This window comes from Ostrea edulis, chromosome 4, assembly GCF_947568905.1.
Source record: "Ostrea edulis chromosome 4, xbOstEdul1.1, whole genome shotgun sequence".
NCBI classification, from domain to species: domain Eukaryota; kingdom Metazoa; phylum Mollusca; class Bivalvia; order Ostreida; family Ostreidae; genus Ostrea; species Ostrea edulis.
This window is the reverse complement of record NC_079167.1, coordinates 44,446,304-44,471,594: the sequence shown is the minus strand read 5'-3', so window position 1 is coordinate 44,471,594 and position 25,291 is coordinate 44,446,304. Positions and strand designations below refer to the sequence as shown.

General features: G+C 34.3%; 1 protein-coding gene across 1 annotated transcript; it reads left to right on the top strand.

Moving 5' to 3' along the window:
* The first annotated feature begins 1,118 nt into the window (after positions 1-1,118).
* On the top strand, positions 1,119-24,223 carry LOC125671348 (uncharacterized). Its single transcript, XM_056162733.1, has 18 exons — positions 1,119-1,199; positions 1,558-1,649; positions 1,801-1,965; positions 2,098-2,207; positions 3,687-3,840; positions 3,915-4,025; positions 4,180-4,326; positions 5,938-6,032; positions 13,069-13,087; positions 13,468-13,665; positions 16,506-16,624; positions 16,826-16,970; positions 17,066-17,194; positions 19,701-19,877; positions 20,783-20,913; positions 21,440-21,542; positions 22,955-23,039; positions 23,577-24,223. Exons 2-18 carry the CDS (start codon positions 1,583-1,585, stop codon positions 23,962-23,964), a joined length of 2,343 nt encoding a protein of 780 aa, XP_056018708.1. The 5' UTR covers positions 1,119-1,199; positions 1,558-1,582; the 3' UTR covers positions 23,965-24,223.
* The last annotated feature ends 1,068 nt before the right edge of the window (positions 24,224-25,291 follow it).

The following is a 25,291-nucleotide window of genomic DNA, read 5'->3' as shown; positions in this document are numbered from 1 at the left end:
AGTGGATGTTCCATACTCTGTTAGCTTTCATTGTATTACACAGCAAACAATGAATATTCATAAGTAAGGCGTGTCCATAATAGAACATGTATAAAAGCAGAGATAGAAACTTTTACTGATTTACATTTGAAATCTAGAGTACATTACCGAGGTTCTTGATCTAGTTGAATACCTAGTGACTTTATCATTTAGAAATATTTGTAAACACGAGTGTATGATAAATTACACGGAAGGTTTGTTCGTGCTTTAGTTGTTATTAAGCTTGACATGAAAATTTTGCCGTTCATTGTGCTGATAACAGGCAATGCTTTGCAAACAAATTGTAAACAGTACATGTATGAATACTGATAAATATAGTTCGTCTATTTTACCGGTTGGAAATTTCAAAAGAAACGAAAGTATAATGTAAATATAAGAAATAGACTTAATTTTTGAAATATTATGAAGGCAAGAAGTTCAATGCTTCACGCCGGCATCTCTCGAAAATAGAATTTATCTATCAACTATTTACACTAAATTTGCATGTGGTTTTTGAAAGTATCATTGTAACATTCCATAGAACTTTCTATTCCCTAGAACTTTCTGTGTTGTCAGTGATTTAAAACATGAATTTCATTTTTTAAAAATCCCGTGCAAATCAAGGTTAGAATATGTCCTCAGTACCCCTTGCCTGTACTTCAAGATATATAATCCCGTGGGGATCCGGGTTAGAATAGGTCCTCGGTACCCCTTGCTTGTCGTAAGAAGCGACTGAATGGGGCGGTCCTTCGGATGAGACGGCAAAAACCGAGGTCCCGTGTCACAGCAGGTGTGGCACGATAAAGATCCTTCCCTTGTCAGAGGCCGTAAGCGCCGAGCATCGGCCTAAATTTTACAGCCCTTCACTGGCAATGGTGACGTCTCCATATGAGTGAAATATTCTCGAGAGGGACGTTAAACAATATGCAATCAATCAATCATTTTTGAGAATACACGTGGTCATCAGCTGCAGTGCATTACACCAGTATACTCCATAAAGCGCTTAAGGTTCTTGTCCTCATGTACATTGTATTTTCAAAACTGAAACTTATTTTTTATATTTACATTTGACTTTCATTTCTTTCAGAATATTCCTAGTCATTAAATTAGTCGTACTATATCTATCAAGATTCATACGCACATCGTTCACATTCATGAGGAAATAGTTATCCCTTGAATTGGTACGTATATGTAAATATATCGAAGGCAAAACATTAGGAATGTGAATATTGTAAAAGCCATGGACAAGCTTTGGATCTCATGCTAATGCTATTGTCTCATACATACATTTCATAACAAAATCATTACGGAAAGTAAAGTTTGTCTACACCACCTAAACAATAAGTAATCCACGTTGTAGCGACAGTGTTTTAAACATCAAAGTATTTTTTAAAAATTTATAAGGCAAGATATTTACATTTGTAGCGACAGTGTTTTAAACATCAAATTATTTTTTAAAAATTTATAAGGCAAGACATTTACATTTGTTGTTCGGCTTATCTTACACATTACTTGTTATCTATTGATTTTTTTTTACAGGCGGAAGTTTGACGATACATTCAAAATGGGTGCATCACTACTTTTTAAACTAACGGTTGGAATTTGCATTATAGAAGTTTTCCTAACAAATGGTAACTTTGTGAATAATATCGTCAATAGACATTTGGTATTCGTTATAGGATTAATGAATGTTCGTTATCTTTACTTAGTTCATCATTATAAATTAAGTGAAAGTGCGTTATTGATGACCGTGTGACTTGCAGTGTTATTTGTATTTTTCAGTTGTTGCAGATAATAACACACAGATGACTTGGCTTGCTGCTAGGGACTTTTGTGACAGTGTCAACTCTAGCCTGGTGGACCCCTTCATCGATAGCGTGTCAACAGAAGGAGCATTCTGGACAAATAGACACATGGAGACACACTCCTCGTGGATCTATATCGAAGGTTTAAAAATTCCGAGTTTCCGTTCAAATTAAGAATTACTGAAAAGTAATTGTTTTAAAAAATGCATTTTAATTAAATCGTTTTATGATTAAAGTTTCATTAGATGTATTCATTTTGACTATCACTCTGTAGGATGCACCAATACTTCCTCTCTGGAGACAAACAGCGACACCGGAAGAAAGATAGCCTCGGTATGGGAATGTGATAACCTGTGTAACCACACAGAATTATTCGGAACACAGGTAAGCTATCGGTCTCTCTCTTTTTCTATATTTCCACAATCCAATTTCAGAACAATGTGAAAACCTTGTGCATAACCTATTTTGTATTAGATGTAAAACTTATACGGTACCAATTTTGATGCACCAGATGCACATTTCGACAAATAATGTCTCTTCAGTGATGCTCAACCGAAATGTTTGAAATCCGAAATAACAATGAAGTTTTAGGGCTATTATAGCCAAAAACAGCGTGCCAAAAAAAGTGGAGTCAAATTCGTCTAAGGATAAGAGCTATGCATGAGGGAGATAATCCTTAATTTTGAAATAAATTTCCTAATTTTATAACAGCAATTAAATATACATCCGTATTTTCAAGCTAGTAACGAAGTACTTAGCTCTTGGGCTGTAGAGACCCAAATTCAAATTCCATCATATTCTTAGAATTCCTTATGTCCATAGACCCCTCCCAAAGAAAGAATTCCCCTAAAAAGGATTTCGGAATACAAAATATTCTCTCCTTGGCCATCTTATACCTAGAATCTCTTTACAGAAACACTTTCCTATTCAAGGAAAAGAAATAGTCCTGAACAATTTACCAGATTTAGTAAATTTTGTAAAATTTATCTCATTCTCATAGCATTTTTATTGTGTCAATGCAGCAAAATGGCATTCATCAACATTTTTACAATCACCGCCCAAAGTAAAGTAAGCACTGTAATAAATTGAATACATGGAATTAATATTGGGAGAGGCGATGTTGTTTGGAATAAGTATTCCTTCAGAAGTATGGTGCTTTCTGCCATTTTAACATCGAGTATGCAGGAATTAGTTGTATTCAGCATCAAAACCATAGTTTGATATTTGATTACTTATATGCACAGAAACAGTATACTATAATATTACTTGGTGCTCAATACAAAACACAAATCTAACAATTAACGAGTCTGTTAATTTTGCGATTATATGAGTCGTAAATTCGAGCAAAAAATCAATATCGTAGGCCAAAACAAATCTGTCTTATTGAAACCTTTTAAAACTACCCCCCCCTCTCTCTCTCTCTCTCTCTCTCTCTCTCTCTCTAAGCAAATCAAATCTATACCTACTCTGGGACAGGATTTCTGGGGGTATTAAATTCTATTATAGAAATTGCTCATCCAAGGGGATAGTTAACTATTTAGTTTTCTGTAGGACCCATATGACATCGGTATACACGACAAATTAATTAAAAGTACGTTTACTAACTCTACAACCTTTCACGTATATTGTGCTAATAGGTGATATAAGTGGTTTTCTTTCGTAATTTTGTTGATTTCGTGGGTACCTCTATCCTATGAATTTCAAACTGCAACGAAATATGTTGTTTCAATGTGAAATCATATTCACGAAACTGTAAAATCTAGATAATCCACGAAAATTTGCCCCACGAATTCAAATGACTACAGTACATGAATATACTTTTGTTTAAACCCATAGAACCGTTTCCAGTTTTAAATTTTTCAGAACTCTACTTGTTTCTGTCTTGAAAGAAACAGGACTGATATCATTGAAGCGAACGCTTGTACAGTACAATGTGATATTTGTACCGACGTCTTTCCAATACAGTGTTGCGGAAGCACGGACCTTGTTACAGTATTTGGAAAGCTTCATATCACAGGTAACACTAAAATAGAATTTCTAGGATCTTATCAAGTAATTTCTAAACTGACTCAAAATGTTTATTTCTTCCAGGAAACCAATTAAACCTCGACAATACTAACGAATGTCTAACGTGCGATGGTGGTGGTATGTACCGTTCACCCTCTTGCTCAGATTCCCTTTATTGCCCGTGCCACAAAGAAGGTCAGTAATTCTTAGATATAATCAATGACTATAGAAATTTTTTGGTGCTTCCAGTGGTCCATGTTTGCCCTATTCTCAAATATGTATTCTTTATATAGAATGTATGAGATTCATCACTGTTCGTTATCTTTACCTAGTTTCATCTTAATTCTAGGCATAACGAGAGACAACATTGATTGGGAAACTTGCTTTCGGGTAGTATGTGAAGGCGGTATAAATCCCAGACGATTAAAAGAGCTAATGCAATGTACAGGTTCTAATTACGAACCAATATGGCTACCTGTACGAAGACGGCATTTTGGTAAATTCAAATGACCTTATGAATATCATCGAATGGAAGAAACTAATCTAAAATCATCTCATAATGATGGGAGTATAGTTTTCAGCGTTTAAAAAAAGATGTTGTTTTTTCTGTGTTGAGAACATTTTAGTTGCGATATGTATATGGAAGCCATATTTAGATAAACTCAAATGTTTGGAAATATCTTTAATGTTTTGAAAATGTCATTAATTCTATTATTGCGCACATCAAGTCAGTTATTGCTCTCATCCAATCCAATGTATTAATGTGCGCATTAAAGTTGTGGAATCATTGTTCAATTCAGAGCTCGGTAATTTCTTCAGTTGAAGGTATTTTTAATTATTTAATACGATTTTGTAAAAGGAATTAGTGTTCGCATAAATTCTTAATTCAAATCGGTCGACAGGGGATGCTTATTCCTCCTAGACACTTGATCTCACTTCTAGTATGTCCAGGGGTCCGTGTTTGCCCAACTCTTTATTTTGTATTCCTTGTGGGAGTTATGAGATTGATCACTGTTGAAGTTCGTTATCTTCTTTCATCAAGTAGAGGTCATTCATTCATTAAAGAATTTATGAAATCATTAATTGAATTGAATGATAGCAATATCAAAAATCCAATTAATTAGCACAATATTTCAGATATGAAGATATCTTTAATCATTTGAAGAGATGTTTGATTCAAATGTTGCGTGCATCTAATGAATTGATATATCTAATTAAAGATATCTTCAATTATTTGAGTTAATGTAATCTGCCGCTCCACATATGACATACAGCGCATAGAAACTATATGTAATTTTGCGCTTTATAAATGAATCAAATAATAATAATAATATGTAATGTTTTCATACAAACTCTAACCACGAAAAACCACTAAATTGAATTAATTCTCAGGAGCGGATCCAGGAATTGCGGTTACGGGGGGTGCCACTTTATGAGACAGGGTGTCTGGGGTCGCCTAGAGGCCCCCAGTGGGTCCGGAAACTCCTGGAGTTTACAGATTTTATAGGGCTTGAAATATGTCTCCTATTTAGCTATTTGTACTATTTTCATTTTTAATAAGGTGAAATTAAAAAAATGACTAAAATTTTAAAGGTTTTTGGCAAAAATAAGTTCACCCAATAGAGTAATTCAAGAAGTCAAAAGATTTTGTCATTTATTTCTCTGGAAGTGGAAGAAATCATTGCTTCTTTTATCGTTTAGTACATTTTTCTGAACAAGATACCACGATTTACCTGCACCCCCTTTAAATCCGCCACTGATTCTTTTGAATAATGATTTTGCTATAACTGCACTAGTACGAGATAATAATAATAATAATAAAAATAATAATAATAATAAATTCCTTTATTTAGACAGGATAGCACAATTAGTACAAATGACTAGTTTACATTGTGGTCCTGTATAAAACATATTCACAGACAGATAAATGAGAGAATAGAAAAATAGATAACATGATATAAAATATGTACATAAAACATACACACGATATCACTGGGGGGGGGGGGGGGGGGGATAAACATATACATCATATCTATATACCACGAATCAATAACCCTTGACTTGTGAAGATGATTTTGCTATTGTTTTCGTAATTTTTTATTTACAGACGATAATCCTGGACTTTGCTACAGATGTATAAACAATACTTTGAACTGTCAATTTGAAAGATGTGATCACATTTACAAGTCTTCCTGTAGAGAGGTAAAGAAATTAAAATCACATCTTACTTCCCATTAAACAAAAATTCCGAATTATTTTTATTGAGGCTCAAGGATTGGTCTCGTATTCTATTCTAAATTCAAACTCAAATGTATTTCTGTACTAGAGAGCATTTATATGCATTTCTCTATTTTTTTTTTTTTTTTTTTACATGTACCGATATGGAAAGCACACTGTCTATTAAATTGTACAATGGCACTACCTTTAATTTAGAGTCGATTAATTTTCATTCCGTTCTGAAAAAGTATCCCTACTGAAGATAATGAACGAATAATTTTTACAATTGAAAATTAAGATAATGAAAGATCAAAATTATTGATCGACAGTAAAAGATGTTAAGATTAATTTTGTGTACATTAGTACTAGTGTTTTACCCTTCATTTCTTGCATGTCTAATGTACACACAAAAATAAAACAGACTCGTTATCATTTTCATACGCCCGTCTGAAGACGGGACGTAATATGGTACAGCGATGCCTGTACGTCCGTCCGTCCATCCGTTCGTTCGAGGTTTTCTGTTTCAATATTCATTTCTCTTCCACATTTCGCGCTGAAACTTGCTGTGTAGTTTCTTTGTGGGTCACTCTAGATCATATTGCGACAAAAGTGAGCTGCTAGAGTGATTTTAAATAGAAATTTTTATACACCTACAACAGAAATGATGCAGCAACTTAGATGGATGCCTCTGTCAGACTATTTTGTATATAGAACTATCATTCTTGTCTTCAAAGTTTTACATAGTCTAACCCCCGATTATTTAGATGTTTTTCAGTATGTTCATGCAATTAGCAGTAGATCTACCAGATTAAGTCAAAGTAATTCATTATATATCCAGAGAGCAAAGACACAATATTTTAGAAGATCTTATACAATTTACGGTTTGCAGTTATGGAATAATATGCCAGAATTTTTAAAATATTACCCAACATTGGAAACTTTTAAATCCGCTTATCTTAGAAATTTTTTTCATTCGGGAAATTAAAACCATATAGATTTGTTTTTGATTATTTTCAGTTTTATTTTTATTTGTTTATTTATTTTGTTTTATTTTCAGTTTTATATATGTAAATAGCATACATGTATGTATACAACATACCTTCATATACTATTTTATATTGTATTTGTATAATACTGCTGTCTGTATATATGTTTTCAGGACCACAATGTAAACTAGTTTTAAACTAATTGTGCTATCCTGTTTAAATAAAGGACATTATTATTATTATTGCAATTTTGATCCATTTCGACTTCTTTTGCAGGAGTTTTGCCCCTTTATTTGTAAATTAATATTTTATGGAGGGTACATAATTTGTCCGCCTAACTCTTCCCACAGTTTTCAAGTGATGGCCTTCTTATTTTGTGGAGTGTTTGTATGGGTATTGAAGATGTTCATGTGGCAAGGATTTTGATTTTCTACAATTTTTGAGAAAATTACAGGTTGTTGAACTTAGTGTATTTGGAAATTGATATTGTTGAAATTTAAGGAGGTATCAGAACACAAGAAATTCATAATAAAAGGCAAGTATTACATACATTTTATATTGAACTGTTGTAATAGAATTTACATAAACTCTTGCAAAAGTACATTCTCTGTTACATTAAAAGTTCATATTCAGTCAAACCTATGATTCATAGATTTATAGATTAACCCATATATAACTTTCTCACGGGCGTATTATGTACCGTTTACGGTACTCTTGTTATCCTTACTAGCAGTGGAAAGTGAAACAAAACAAAATATATATACATTGTTATTACATTCTTACAAAACCTTTTAGATCTTTATGCATGGAAAGTCATATTGATCGGCATGAAGATCTAAAAGGTTTTGTAAGAATGTAATAACAATGTATATATATTTTGTTTTGTTTCACTTTTCACTGCTAGTACGGATAAAAATTATAACGAGTCTGTTTTATTTTTGTGTGTACATTAGATATAAGATAATTATTGTAGATTTGGAAGTAAAAATCAGACACTGGAATTTTTATTTATATTATCATTAATAACATGGGGTTTGCTATGATTGTCTGTTTTTTGGGTTTTTGGGGGTGGGGTGGGGGTGGGGGGTGGGGTGTTTGTTTGTTTTTGTTGTTGTTGTGTTGTTTTTTTTAAAATCTTGTTTATGTTTGAAAGTGGAAGTGAAAATCAAAGATAGGTTAAATTCCAGAAAGAAATAGAGATTCAAACAAGTTGATGGTGCATGGGGTTTCAACAGTCTCGTTTAAAGTCAGCATTTCGCAAATTCTATGGCCGTTATACCGATCTAGTTTGCCAATACAACCTGTCATTGGGTTCAATGTTGTCTGACGTGTTTCAAACCAATTGTTAGGCCGTCCTTGGCACATTAATTTTGACTACGGATTACTGTTTACCTGAACAAGATATAGGGCTCACGGCGGGTGTGACCCGTCGACAGGGGGTGCTTACACCTCCGAGGCACCTGATCCCACCTCTGGTGTGTCCAGGGGTCCGTGTTTGTCCAACTCTCTATTTTGCATTTGAGATTGATCACTGTTCGTTATCTTCACCTTTCCTTTATGACGTCACACCGTCGGTTCCAGTTTATTTCATCAGCAGCACATGACAAGTCACATGACACGTCACGAACAGTTAAGTTTGGAGCCGTGTAGATTTGAATCCGTTCTTTCGTAAGAAGAAATTGAGAAAAGAAGACGTTCAGTTGAGTCGCAGACCAGGCAGACAGTACATGTTTCGAATGTCTCGAACCTCAATTTGTCATTACGCAAATGATGGATCCACAGTTTACGCCGTCTTTTCTTTTCAGATGACTTGGTGGGGTCAGGAATTTCCACACAAAAAAGCCACCACACCCCTTTTCACATCTCCTTTTCGCATTAGTGCAATTAACAGCTTTACTGTATTCATCAAAATTGGAAGAGGCGGTGTGACATCAAAATTATTGATTTTTGTGATCTTAAATATAGAAGATTTCGACATCATGGCAGCCTCTATAGATGGCGGGAATTTAAATTTTTAACGTTTTCAAATTAGTACTAAGAAAGGTGAAGATAACGAACAGTGATCAATCTCTCAACTCCTATAAGCAATACAAAATAGATAGTTGGCCAAACATGAACCCCTGGACACACCAGAGGTGGGATCAGGTGCCTAGGAGGAGTAAGCATCCCCTGTTGACCGGTCACACCCGCCATGAGCCCTATATCCTGAGGCTTATCTAGGCCGTATATCAGAATAACAGAATAGTATGACAATTTTTTTTTTATCATATAATGAATCCTATCATTTATCATGTAATTTTTTTGGGTTGCCTTCCCCTTTAAACTCTGAAATGATATCATACATTTGTTAATAATAATAAAAACTAGTTCTAATTGTAACGGGGACCGTTACAGATGTTCCCCAAACCTCCCCCAATTAAAAAGTGATGTCCTTGTGAATCTATAGGAAAAAATCATTTTAGTTTATCGTTTAATTACATGTAGTACGTTCAATATGATCATTTCAGTACCAAGAAATGAAAGAAAGCGTTGCACGTGCATACACGCGCACGCGTGTACGATTCCGAATTTTTGTTTATGTCGTTCAACAGGCATTTGTATCATATACCCACAGTATGAATTTCATAACCTTTTCACCACATATAAGGAAGTTATAGCGATTTCAAAATCGTCCAATCAGAATTCAGCACACGTGCATGCAGGTGCTGAGCAGTAATTCTAACCACAGCAATTTGTAAGGAGTACCAAGACACATCTAAATCCCTAATATCAATAGAATTTGATGAAAAACAATAACGTTATCGTTCTTTAAATATTGAATATTTGAAAAACGTTGCACGCGCATGCGCGTGTGCGTTGGCATTTTTTGTTACACCAAAATATAGATACACATATTGTCTACGTATGCTGTGAATATCATCTCATTCGCTTCATAAATAAGATAGTTACAGACGTTTTAGTACTATCCAATCAAAATGAAGCGCACGTGCATGCGCGTGCAAATTGGTAATTTTGACCATGCAAATCAGTTAAGGGTCTTAATATCTACTTATGATATGAATATCAAGCCATTTCAATGAACAACAAAAAAGTTAGACTGATTCCAAAGTTAGAGTACAAATTTTGTAATGCACGTGCACGCGCATGCGTGCGCGTGCAGACAAAATAAATATCATTTTTGATATCTACAAATGATATACTACCATCATATCTAGGTTTCATATCGATCCCTTTAATATTCTGATTTTCCATTTTTTGTACCAAAATTGCAGTGCACGTGCGCGCGCGTGCATGCACGTGCAGACAAAATGACTATCACTATGCACATCTACAAACGCTATACTATCATCCTGGAAAGTTTCATATCGATCCCTTTTGTAGTTTCTGAGAACACTACCGGACAAAAAAGTACCGGAGAAAAAGAATAATAACTAGTTCTAATTGTAACGGGGACCGTTACAGATGTTCCCCAAACCTCCCCCAATTGAAAAGTGATGTCCTTGTGAATCTATAGCAAAAAATCATTTTATTTTAGCCTTTAATTACATGTAGTACGTTCAATATGGTCATTTCAGTACCAAGAAATGAAAGAAAGCGTTGCACGTGCATACACGCGCACGCGTGTATGATTCCGAATTTTTGTTGATGTCGTTCAACAGGCATTTGTATCATATACCCACAGTATGAATTTCATAACGTTTCCACCAAATATAAGGAAGTTATAGCGATTTTAAAATCGTCCAATCAGAAATCAGCACACTTGCATGCACGTGCTGAGCAGTAATTCTAACCACAGCAATTTGTAAGGAGTACCAAGATACATCTAAACCCCTAATATGAATAGAATTTGATGAAAAACAAAAACGTTATCGTCCTTTAAAAATTGAACATTTAAAAAACGTTGCACACGCATGCGCGTGTGCGTTGGCATTTTTTGTTACACCAACATATAGATACACATATTGTCTACATATGCTGTGAATATCATCTCATTCGCTTCATAAATAAGATAGTTACAAACGTTTTAGCATTATCCAATCAAAATGAAGCGCACGTGCATGCGCGTGCAAATTGGTAATTTTGACCATGTAAATCAGTTAAGGGTCTCAATATCTACCTATGATATGAATTTCAAGCCATTTCAATGAACAACAAAAAAGTTAGACTGATTCCAAAGTTAGCGTACAAATTTTGTAATGCGCGTGCACGCGCATGCGTGCGCGTGCTGGCAAAATAACTATTATTTTTCATATGTACAAATGATATACTATCATCCTATTTAGGTTTTATATCGCTTCCTTCAATATTCTGATTTTCCATTTTTTGTACCAATATTGCAATGCACGTGCGCGTGCGTGCATGCACGTGCAAACAAAATAACTATCACTATGCACATCTACAAACGCTATACTATCATCCTGGAAAGTTTCATATCGATCCCTTTTGTAGTTTCTGAGAACACTACCGGACAAAAAAGTACCGGAGAAAAAGAATAATAATAATAATAAGAAACAGAGTAAAAACAATATGTTCCCAAACTTTGTTTGGGGAACATAATAATAATAATAAGAAACAGAGTAAAAACAATATGTTCCCAAACTTTGTTTGGGGAACATAATAATAATGTCCTTTATTTAAACAGGATAGCACAATTAGTTTAAAAAACTAGTTTACATTGTGTCATGAAAACATATATACAGACAGCAGTATTATACAGATACAATATAAAATAGTATATGAAGGTATGTTGTATACATACATATACGCTATTTACATATTTAAAACTGAAAATAAAAATGAAAATAAATAAATAAATTAAAGATAAAACTGAAAATAATCAAAAACAAATCTATATGGTTTTAATGAAAAAAAAATTCTAAGATAAGAAATTTCTAAGTGGAAAAAGGTCATTATTTATTTCCATTACTAGTATTAAACTTTGTTTTTTTTTAATCTGTATATAGTGCAAGGTGAAGATAACGAACAGTGATCAATCTCATAACTCCTACAAACAATACAAAATAGATAGTTGTTAGAACATGAGAATGTATCTATTTTGTGTAATTATTAATTTGCGTTGCTTACAACAAACAGACAAGTCAAGTATAATTCAATTAATCTTGACTCAATTTTAAGTGCAAAAAGGTTTATGTTTAGAACACAAGCATTGTTACCCCCAGTTATTCTTTTTAGCTCACCTGAGTTTTGTTCAGATTTGTGATTTTTGCACTTTCCACATTTTTTAAAAGATAATTCTCAATGGCTACTGACAGCTTCTTTGAATAAGATTTATGCATGACAGGAACATGAATTTAGTTGAAGTCTTTTTCAATAGTTATTGTAAAAAATCTTGTTAACCATAAAATATTTCAAAAGTCTAAGTTATATATGAATAATCAATTATATGTTTCAAATTATTAAATCCAAGGGCAATAACTCTGTTTTCATGAAAGTATTTATCAAGTCCATTATGCGATGACTTTCTTTATTTTTCACAAACATTTTGTATTAAAGAAACAGTTTCATGAAATTGTTATGAATACTATTATATCGTTTCAACCAGATTTTGTGAAATTTTGATAATGCTGTTTAAGGAAAATTGCAATTTTCTGACGTTGATACAGATATATGTGTGCTAATTGATAAAATATTTATTAATACAGCAACATACTTAGTTCATCATTTTCATTTGTTACTAAGATACTGTAAATGGGGAAATGATTGCAGTGGTTTTAATTTCGCTATGTTCACGGTCGGGGATTTTTCCGCGAAATTAAAACAACCGCATCCATTTTGCAAGTGTGACACAATATGTTTTGAACAGTTACCAGTAATCAAAATAAAATTTGAATTCCGCGAAAATAAAACCACCGCAATTAGACCAATATGAAAAACCGCGACATTTTAGCACCGCGAAATTAAAACCATTTTCAGTATGTTATTTGAAGAATCAACAACATATAACATTGAATTTATAATTCTAGAAGGGAGGAATTATCTTATTTCAGATGACGAACTTTTATCTTTTTCTTTAGAATTCAACTTTAAACGAAGGTAAGGTTTCTTATAAATTCTCTCCACACATCGGGTCATATTCTCAATCATATAAAAATAAAATGTAGGTGACAAATTGTGATATTATGATTGAAACTATAAGCAAGGAACAAAACGTATGGCGAAATGTTTGTGTTTGCGTAGAAATGAAACCCGTAACACATCAACTTCTTCTTCCTGAACAAGATTCCCGAATTGATATACCAAACCATGATCAAATTAAAAAAATTAAACTCACCAGCCACACCCTAACAGATTTATGTTTGCATTTTACACATGGGATCTCTAGTGCATTGCCTTGAAATTTTTCATTAATGCAATGTTGAATATATGAAAGCAAAATTATACTACATATCAGCAGTTTTTAATTCTCTTTGTAGCAAACTTCACCCTGAACAATTCATCAGATTGCAACAATTCCTTAAGCGTCTCTATGAACTGGACCAGTTCCTCAAGCGTCTCAATGAACTGGAACAGTTGTTTTGAAAGTTGTTTTCCAAACGATACTGAAAAAGAGAATGGGAAAGCTAGGATTAATGTAACATTTCAAAAATTATCAAGCTGGGTTCAAAGTTTGGGTGAGTTTAAAAATCTGTCAAGCAGATGTAAAATGAAATATTTTATTCTATCAGAAAGTTCTTTTTGATATACATGTATACACCATTCACAAAACTTCATCTTAATATTGATCTGGTTTTAAAAAAACAACAACACGATGCCATGTATAATAACTATTTTCAATTCAACATAAGTTTGCTACGACAATCTCTTATTTCAAAACAAAGCGTCTTTTTTTTTGGATCTTATATTTGATCTTATATTTATATCACTCTTTCGATGGTGAAGTTATATTTCCCATGAGATGATCTAATGGTTTACTAAATAAAATTTTGTTGTATTGAACAACTTTAATGTGAACGTAACATTATAGATGCACTAAATATGAAAAAGAAGAAATTCATATATTGTCAGAATGAATTAAAAGCATAATAGGAATATTAAAATCCCACAGTAGACACATGAAAACAAAAGTACGAACCATCTATCCTTCTGTGTTTAGTAAACCAGAAGTCATAAAAGAATTAGATAAGTTACATGAAGAATATGTATTGGTTCCAGCTGACAAAGTTTGTAACAACATTGTCTTTGTTTGTAAGGCTCATTATTACAACTGTATTTTAAACGACTTTGGCATATTTGGTAATCGCACTTATTCTTCAACTGCCTTTTCAAAAGATGAAATTAAAAAACATGCGTCAGTTCTAGACACATTTAATATCCCAGTCAATGGGTCGAATGAATATGAGTTACCGTACCTATACTGGATTCCTAAACTTGATAAAAAAAACCTTACAAAGATACATTGCTGGATCCGGTAAGTGTTCTACCAAGTCTCTGTCTTTGCTCCTCACGAAAATATTAATAGCTGTGAAGGAAAAGCAACAAACGTACTGTGCCACTATATATGAATCAAATGTGGATTCTAAAAAATTCAAATTGCAAAACTTTTGTCAACTCAACAACTTCAAGACGTATGACTTTTCAATACTATACACGACCATTCCTCACGATAAATTAAAGACTAGACTTGTTGACATCATAGACAGTTGCTTCCTCAACAAAAAAGGAAAACGGAAATTTTCATATCTAGTGATCAGTCATCCAAAAATTACTTTGTTAAACACTACTCTGATTCCATGCACGAGTACACTGAAGTTGAAATACAAAATATGCTACAGTTCCTCATTGACAATATCTTCGTGGTCTTCCAACAGTCTGTCGGAATTCTCATGGGCACGAATTGTGTTCCTTTGTTAGCTGACCTGTTTTTATATTCCTATGAAGAGAATTTATTCAGAACTTCTACGTGAGAAGAACAAATCTATCAACAATTATAATTTTCATTCACATGTCGATTCGATATATCCATGTCAACTTGAAATAAAAGACAGCACAGAGTCGTTCACTTCTGCTTCATACTTAGATATCTTATTGAAAATAGATATTAGCGGCAAACTAACAACTTTATGACAAACGGAATGATTTCAGCTTCCCCATCGTCAACTTCCCAAATATATGTAGCAATATTCCATTATCACCTGCATATGGTGTTTACATGAAAGGTGAAGATAACGAACAGTGATCAATCTCATAACTCCTATAAGCAATACAAAGTAGATAGTTGGGCAAACACGGACCCCTGGACACACCAGAGGTGGGATCAGGTGTCTAGGAGGAGTAAGCATCTCTCAACTGATTCGATACGCGAGGGCTTGTTCTGCGTATGACTAGTTTTCAAATCGAGACAAATAAGTTGATGGTGCAGTGGTGTAAACAGTCTCGTTTAGAGTCAGCATTTCGCAAATTCTATGGTCGTCATAACAATCTTTTTTGCCAATGCGGCCTGGTATTGGGTCAAATGGTGTCTGACTTGTTTCATGCCGACCATTGAGGTGTTCTTGGCACACTAATTTTGGCTACGGATCACTCCGTTTGCTTGATCAAGATGTGGGGCTCACGGCGGGTGTGGCCGGTCGACAGATTATGCTTGCTCATCTTAGACATCTGATCCCACCTCTGGTATATCCAGGGATCCGTGTTTGCCCAACTTTCTATTTTGTATTGCTTATAGGAGTTATGAGATCGGTCACTGCTCGTTATCTTCACCTTTTTTCTAACACCCACTGTGTTGATTATACATAACGCTCGCTATTCAGTTTATAGACACACTTAAATTTTCTGAAATATAAAAAGCAGTTCTCCTGATTATTACTTACTGGTTTAGTTTGAAGCAAATGGATTGGATACAAGTTCCAAAGCTTAGATAACCCTTTCCTCTAAATAATATACAATCACATACAAATTAAATCAAAGAGAAGACAGAATGTCTATGGTTTACATTGTTGCAATTTAATGCATGCATATTGATTTGAAACATAAATAAAATTAACATGACTGGTATTATTATCATAAAGAATTAGAGATGTGCAATTCCTTTTTATTTATTTATTTTTTGTTGTCTTTAGCGATGTAAAACTTATACGGTACCAATTTTGATGCACCAGATGCACCAGATGCGCATTTCGACAAATAATGTCTCTTTAGTGATGCTCAACCGAAATGTTTGAAATCCGAAATAACAATGAAGTTTTAGAGCTATTATAGCCAAACACAGCGTGCCAAAAAAAAAAAGTGGAGTCAAATTCGTCTAAGGATAAGAGCTATGCATGAGGGAGATAATCCTTAATTTTCAAATGAATTTCTAAATTTATAACAGCAATTAAATATACATCCGTATTTTCAAGCTAGTAACGAAGTACTTAGCTACTGGGCTGTAGATGTTATCTCATATTGTTATAAAGTTTATGAGAAAAATCGTGTTTTCTAGATATTGATGAATGTAAATGAAATTATAAAGGTTGCATCGATGAGACGAATCACAGTTTTCCACCCTCCAGTGTACGACACACGATTCCCTTCCCGTCTATCACTCTGTGTGAGGAAATCTGTAATACGAGTCATCATTTCATTGTTAAGGTGAGAAATTTTCTTTTCTTATGCTGTTCTTATTTTATCTATGCAATCTATAGGAAAATGCTGTAAAAATGATATCACTTTAAAAGACACCCCCATAGCTTCTAACGCGAATGGCATACTAGTATGTGTAGTACTGTGTTGAGGCTTTATACCAAAATGAAAAAGAGAGAAGAGAAAAAAATTAAACACTTGTATTTACAGAATACCACGTGCCTTTGTGTTGAATATCCTAATGTAACAGATCCAGCTGTTAACGATTCTTGTACCCTTCCGTGTAAGGATATCCCGCCACTGGGACTATATTGCGGAGGGACATCTGCATTCAATGTGTTCAAAACTTATAAAGGTAAGAGTCAACTTATCAACATAACATCTGTTACAAGAATATAACTGAGAATAATTATGTACTAGTAATCACAATTTAAAGTTTTTGTATTGCAGAAACTGAGATAGTAAGCGCAGATCTTTCACACAACTGTGTGTTGCTAAACTGTGAGGACTCCCCACCCTCACTGATTATAGTGAGTTGCAATGACAACATTACCCACAGCGGGCTATGCGTCAAATTCAGTATGTATCACTTTAGAATTATAATTCTAGAATTAGATTAACAAAGATAACTGATGAAACAATCCATGTAATAATCATGACAAATTCACAAATTGTTTATGTATGTCAGAATGTACCAGTAACACACATGTATGTTTGATTATGTGTCTCAGAGTGCCGCAGTAACACACATGTATGTTTGATTGTGTGTCTCAGAGTGCTGCAGTAACACACATGTATGTTTGATTGTGTGTCTCAGAGTGCCGCAGTAAAACACATGCATGTTTGATTATTTGTCTCAAAGTGAAGCCGTAACACAGATGAATGTTTAATTATGTGTCTCAGAGTGCCGCAGTAACACACATGCATGTTTGATTATGTTTCTCAGAGTGCCGCAGTAACACACATGTATGTTTGATTGTGTGTCTCAGAGTGCTGCAGTAACACACATGTATGTTTGATTGTGTGTCTCAGAGTGCCGCAGTAAAACACATGCATGTTTGATTATTTGTCTCAGAGTGAAGCCGTAACACAGATGAATGTTTGATTATGTGTCTCAGAGTGTCCCAGTAACACACATCTATGTTTGATTGTGTGTCTCAGAGTGTCTCAGTAACACACATGTATGTTTGATTATGTGTCTCAGAGTGCCGCAGTAACACACATGTATGTTTGATTGTGTGTCTCAGAGTGCTGCAGTAACACACATGTATGTTTGATTGTGTGTCTCAGAGTGCCGCAGTAAAACACATGCATGTTTGATTATTTGTCTCAGAGTGAAGCCGTAACACAGATGAATGTTTAATTATGTGTCTCAGAGTGCCGCAGTAACACACATGCATGTTTGATTATGTTTCTCAGAGTGCCGCAGTAACACAGATGAATGTTTGATTATGTGTCTCAGAGTGTCCCAGTAACACACATCTATGTTTGATTGTGTGTCTCAGAGTGTCTCAGTAACACACATGTATGTTTGATTATGTGTCTCAGAGTGCCGCAGTAACACACATGTATGTTTGATTGTGTGTCTCAGAGTGCTGCAGTAACACACATGTATGTTTGATTGTGTGTCTCAGAGTGCCGCAGTAAAACACATGCATGTTTGATTATTTGTCTCAGAGTGAAGCCGTAACACAGATGAATGTTTAATTATGTGTCTCAGAGTGCCGCAGTAACACACATGCATGTTTGATTATGTTTCTCAGAGTGCCGCAGTAACACACATGTATGTTTGATTGTGTGTCTCAAAGTGCTGCAGTAACAGACATGTATGTTTGATTGTGTGTCTCAGAGTGCCGCAGTAAAACACATGCATGTTTGATTATTTGTCTCAGAGTGAAGCCGTAACACAGATGAATGTTTGATTATGTGTCTCAGAGTGTCCCAGTAACACACATGTATGTTTGATTGTGTGTCTCAGAGTGTCTCAGTAACACACACATGTATGTTTGATTATGTGTGTCAGAGTGCCGCAGTAACACACATGTATGTTTGACTATGTGTCTCAGAGTGCCGCAGTAACACACATGCATGTTTGATTATGTGTCTCAGAGTGCCGCAGTAATTCAATACATTTACCTTTGGTTCATTAGAGATATCTTACTAAAATCTACATAACATTTTGTATTGCCTTTTGAAAGAAGGATTCTATTGTCGTTATAACGATCTAGTTTGTCAATACAACCTTGCATTGGGTCAAATGCTGTCTGACGTGTTTCATACCGATTGTTAAGCCATTCTTGGCACACTGATTTTGACTGCGGATAACTCCGTTTACCTGATCAGGATATAGGGCTCAAGCGGGTGTGACCGGTCACCAGGGAATGCTAACTCCTCCTAGGCACCTGATTCCACCTCTGGTGTGTCCAGGGGTCCGTGTTTGCCCAAATATCTATTTTGTATTGCTTATAGGAGTTATGAGATTGATCACTGTTCGTTATCTTCACCTTGCATGCATAATGTTTTGTACCTGTTGGTCGGTCGGTCAATCTATAGAAAAATTCTTGTCCTCTCAATGTCTTGAAAACCCTTTCTTTGACATACATTAAACTTGGTACAATGGTATATCCTAAGGAGTAAATGAACCCTCTTGATTTTGGGTTCACATAGTCAAAGGTCAAACTGTACATAATGATACATTGTCTGTTATGTTCGAGAATCACTTGCTTGATTGACACCAAACTTGGTACAGTGGTACTTCCTAAGGCGTAGATGACTCTATTAATTTTGAGGTCACTTGGTCAAAAATCAAGGGTCAATCCACTCTGAACATAGGAAGATATTGTCCACTCATTTCTTCACTGCATGATTCACACTCTCAGACATACTGTCGGTAAATATCCATAAAATAATCCAATGCAGGAAAATAACCATCATCTTCTTTACTTTTCCTGTTTTCATTTCATTGAATAACACTTTGCCGTGGTTTCATTCTTTACAAATGCCTCTATTAAAATCACTATTATTTTTTTAAAGTCATTTGTGAATCAGAACTTCACATGATTTATTATACAATATAAAATTTTAGATGGTGAAAAAGGATCGCACATTGTCCATATGGGAACTTGGGAATTCTCAGCAAACTATTGTAAGGAGAGGAATGAATCTCTACCGTCCAGTTTATCTCTTTGTAATACTACTGTGTTCCGTGTCCAACAACAGTGGAGTGGACTGGTACGAGTAGGGACACCAGTATCCATTACAGGTTTGTCAAACACAATATCCACCTTCATATTGCTAAATATTTACATTTGCGATGATAATGTACAGAATGTCCACAAGGAAATAACGTAAACGTGATGGGACTTTTTCCAAACACACCAAGACGTAAGCGGAACCATGAACATTGTTCATATAAAAGATCACGCCGGTGTCACACTTGATTCACTTTTACCTTACGTCAACTGACAATTAGGTTCACATCATATTCACACAAAACTTTACTCTGTTCCATTGAGTTTTGAAGACTTTGTTTGAAGAAGCCAAAGCTAGTTCATACTTGGATTTTTCAACACTTGAATGTCCTTTTTTAAACAGGATAGCGCAATTAGTTTCAAAAACTAGTTTACATTGTGTTCCTAAAAACATATATACAGACAGTCTTATTATACAGATACAATATGAAATAGTATGTGAAGGTATGTTACATACATACCATATCTACATACTTAAAACTAAGAATAAAAATGAAAATAAATCAATGAATAAAAATAAAACTGAAAATAAACAAAAATAAATCTATGAAAGCTGAAGATAACGAACAGTAATCAATCACAACTCCTATAAGCAAAACAAAATAGAGAGTTGGGTAAACATGGGTCCCTGGATACACCAGAGGTGGGATCAGGTGCCTACGAGGAGTAAGTATCCCCTTTCGATCTTGATCAGGTAAACAGAGTTATCCGTAGTTAAAATTAGTGTGCAAAGAACGATGTAACAATCAGTATCAAACACGTCAGACAGCATTTGACCCAATATTTATTACATTTCTTAAGATAAAAATCCTGAAGTGATAAAACGTTTCTACTTTGTGCTTGGTTGTTTTACATTATGTTATCGCAAAATATTGACACTATAATTATGTCAAACAAAGCCTCGTTATGATTACAGACGGAAGTCAACCTGATTCATCATCAGTGCTCGAGTTCAACTGTACACGCTGTGAAAACATCACGTGTCGTTCTCTCAGCTGCAGCAGTAACCGTTCTGCTCTCTGTCAGATAAAGAATATCAACAATCAAGTGAGATCTCAGCATAATAAACAATTTCATAATTTTTATTTGTTAAAGTAGCAGGTTAAAACTCATTATTCCTCAATATTTACACAAATTTGTCATTGAATTATTTAACTTACAAAACTATATATCTACATTTCAACATGAGTTGTTATGAAAACTTAGTCAACAGAATTATTTTGAGACCAAAATGCCGAAATAACTAGTGATGACAATACCAATTTAAACAATAAGATTGAATACTGTTAACTTTGTAATGTTCGCGCGGATGCAATGTTTGCGAATATTGCAGCTGTAGAAATGCTGAAATTTTCCAATTTTTTTTCTGTATAATGCCATAAAAGTGATGAAGTTCAAGATATATAAATTTAAGAGAGTGAGAAAAAAATCCGACTCATAATTGAACTTTACCACCATTAATGTCTGCCGATTCCGGTCGCTTTAATTCAATCCCGATTGATATTGAACAAAACACATCACTTAGTCTATGGGTAATGTCCACAGCTCATCGGCAATCTCTTGTATCTCACAGAAAACCATAAGTCACTCACTACAGACGCCATCAGCTACCCATCCTACATATTTTATTACTGATGAGGTGACGCCTTCAGAGAATGACAGCAGCCAAATAAAAGGTATCCATCTCTTAAATATGCTGTAAAATGACAAATGAAAAAATTGGGTAAAGGGAAACACAGAACCAAATGAAATGTCTAAGAACTACGTATTTTCATAAGGTCTTTTATGTTTCCTCATGCTGCACAAACTCACCGCAGCTCCGTTTATGCTGAGTTTAGATCAATAACATCAACACCAATGTAGAGATGAAATATGTCATTTATTCAAATGACGCAAATAAGGAAAAATATATACATAATATAATAAGGGGATCAGACCAAAAACTATTCACAGAATACATAATGACATATCAATATGCTGATCCCCTAAATTTACGGAAGAACAATACATGGACAAATTATAAAATGGATTAGCTATACAGTAAAAAGATGGCACATCAAAAATACAAAGGCCATAATTTTTTTAAAAACATATCAATGCAAGTAAGGTAGGAAAAGATGGGGTGGTGGTGGGTGTGCCAAATGTTTTGATGCTATCAATAGCTTCAATGAAGCGAGAATGACCCAAGGCTGACTGGTCAGTTACCCACAGCATCAAAACACGTGACAATGATAATAAATTTTGATTGGCTGTTATCAGACAAGGGGGTAAGATTTGACCATGGAAAATTTCGGAATTGCGTAACAAGTCTGCCGCAACTGCAGAACTGGGAAAAATTACATAATATGGCACCTGACACCTGCAAGGCCTAGGAGAATACCAGTAACATTACATATAAAGAAAAATCAAAGCAACAGAGTTACAAACAATTCAAAAAGTATATTAACTTACTAACATTTACACACAAAAAACAGCATTCATCACATAAATGCAATTATTTACATAATTGTTGTTAAGATTTTATGGTAAAGACTTGCTCACGAAATCCTATTCACGATAGAGAAAAATTGAGCTACTACACGCACAAAGAACGACAACTCTTCTACCACAAACGCATATTTTTTCAATCTACAAAATGTTATCCCCATCCACTATAATATATATATATATATATACATAAATATATTATTTATGGATAGCAATTATCTCAAGATTATAGGGGCCCCTCAGTGGTCATCGCCATCAGTACTGTAGTATGTAGGTATATGTATCTAATTAATCAATTGATTTCTACAGGTCGGTTATTCAGTATTAAAAACTTAATTGAGCATGAATTACAGGATTGCAATTGATCGTCATTTATAATTAGATTTTAATTTTCTAACAATCTTAGGAATTCTATATATCTAAACAACGAATATCAAGCACCCACAGGAATATATTAATTTGCATGATTCGACAAATGTTTCGTTAGTTATGAAATTCCAGGGGAAAATTTTGCGACCTTTAATAGTGTATGTATTCCAAAATAATGACATTTTTTTCAATTCCGTCTTATATATTAGGATTCTTCTCCGTTTCACTGTAGGTATCAAAACACAGACAATCATGGCTGTTGTGATCAGTCTGGTAGCCGTATCCATTTTTGTTGGTGTCACTTTCTTCTGTGTCAGGTAATGCTCCACTACTATTCATTTTTTTCTGTAAAAGGAATTGTAAATTTACAAAATTGATCGCGCAGACCCGCTGCTGTTTTTCTTTATTGATATCTTGGTATAGATTGAATTCCGATTCCTTGTAAACGAAGAATTATAGCTACATTCTTTGGTGTGTGATGGTCCCAAATTCTTTTTATAGGTGACCAACAGTTAGAACACGTGCCTGTTACGGAAGTTTATGATTTTGTAAATAAAACAACAACAAAACTTTCCCTTCGCTTGTGTCATTAATATATAGCGGACATGCTGCACAGCATTCTGAGTTTAAATGACTTCATCTTATCGACCAATGTTCAAACACCATGTAGACTTAGGGCATCAGATGAAATATTTTCAGTCAATCAGCATAAAAATTTAAATTCCGAATTTTTAGTTTCTCCATGAAACATTTCCTATGTTCCAGTATATGTAGTGTACAGTCACATAATAGAATCAAATCTTACCGAAATGTGAGTAGAAAAGCTAAACAGGTACCATATTTTGTTCCCACAGAAAGAAAATATGTCACAAAGATCAGGATGGACCAATAAGTGGAGATAATAGAGAACAAGTTACCTATGACGAAATACAGTTAACTGAACCCAAACTAAACACAAATGGAAATGTGATTAATGACAAATACTGTGTACTAAAACCATACCAAAAGAATGTTAAAGAAGAAAATCTGCAGGACAATGAATGTTATGACCATGTGGGGGACGTCGACAAGGAGAAGGATTATAAAAACTCTCATTTATACACAAACACAAACCTTACTGCAGAACAAATTGACACGGGGGAAAAGGAAGGTCATTTGTATAACCAATTATTAGAGAAAAACTCTGTACCGGTTCAAGATCTACACATTTACAGTCACATGACACCAGGTGACTCCGGATGATGATCATGGATATAACATTGCTAAAAACGAAGATTTGAAGAGGGTCACGGACTATGATAATGTGATCCTTAACGAAAGTAATTCTTTAATTCTCTTAAATTCTCTAAATTCTTTAACGAAAATAATTCTTTTGAAATACCGAGATTCAAATGTGTATGTTATTTTCTTTCCAAATACTCTAACATTGGTTATAACACTTAATTTAACGCTTCTCTTTGACATATGACGGTCTCGGAGGGCGTCATTCTACGCATTTTTATCATGTTGTGATAACTATATTGCTTTGTGTCGCATTAAAATCATATTCATGTTCTTGGCACACTCATTTTGATTTCTCCGTTTACCTGATCAGGATATAGGGCTCACGGTGGATGTGACCAGTCAACAGGGGGTGCTTACTCCTTCTAGGCACCTGATCCCACCTCTCTTAAGTACAGGGGTCCATATTTGCCCAACTCTTTATTTCGTATTGCTTATAGGAGTTATGAGATTGATAACAGTTCATTACCGTCACTTTCATTCATGTGCATATCGTTGTTGTTCTCATAACAATGTGGATGTTCCAAAGAACTATCGTTTGATAAACATTTCCAAGATCCACAAAATAAAAAACATACAATTTTTCAACACTTTACACCACCATTTCTCATGATAAATTAAGGACCAGAAATTTTGACATCATAGACGGCTGTTTCTTCAATAAAAATGGAAACATTGAATTCGAAAATGTATATATCTTGTTCTCAGGCATACAAAAGAAATACATTGTTAAACACTACTCTGATTCTACGCACGAGTACTCTTAAGTTGATTTTGAAAAGATGCTAGAGTTTCTCAATGAGAATATTATGTAATCTTAGTCTTTGATGATCAGGTCTTCCAACAGTCTGTTGGAATTCCCATGGACATAAATTGTGCTCCATTATTAGCTGATCTGTATTTGTATCCTGAGGCGAAATTTATTCAAAAGCTTCTACACGAGAATAAAACATATATCTCTTTGGTCTTTAACTCGACATTCATATATATCGACAACGTTTTACTATCAACAATACTCATTTCTATTCATATGTCAAGTTTTTCATATCTGTTTCATATCTGTTTCATATTTGAATATTTCATTGAACATAGATGTCAACGGCAAACTTACAAAACATTTATGACAAACGAGATTATTTCATCTTCTCCATTGTGAACTTGAGATATTTGTGTAGCACCTACATGTGGTATTTATGTCTCAACTGATTGGATACGCAACAATAAGAATTTTAGGAAGGCTACGGACAATTAAGTCAGTGGTCCGTGTTTGCCCTTCTCCTTATTCTAT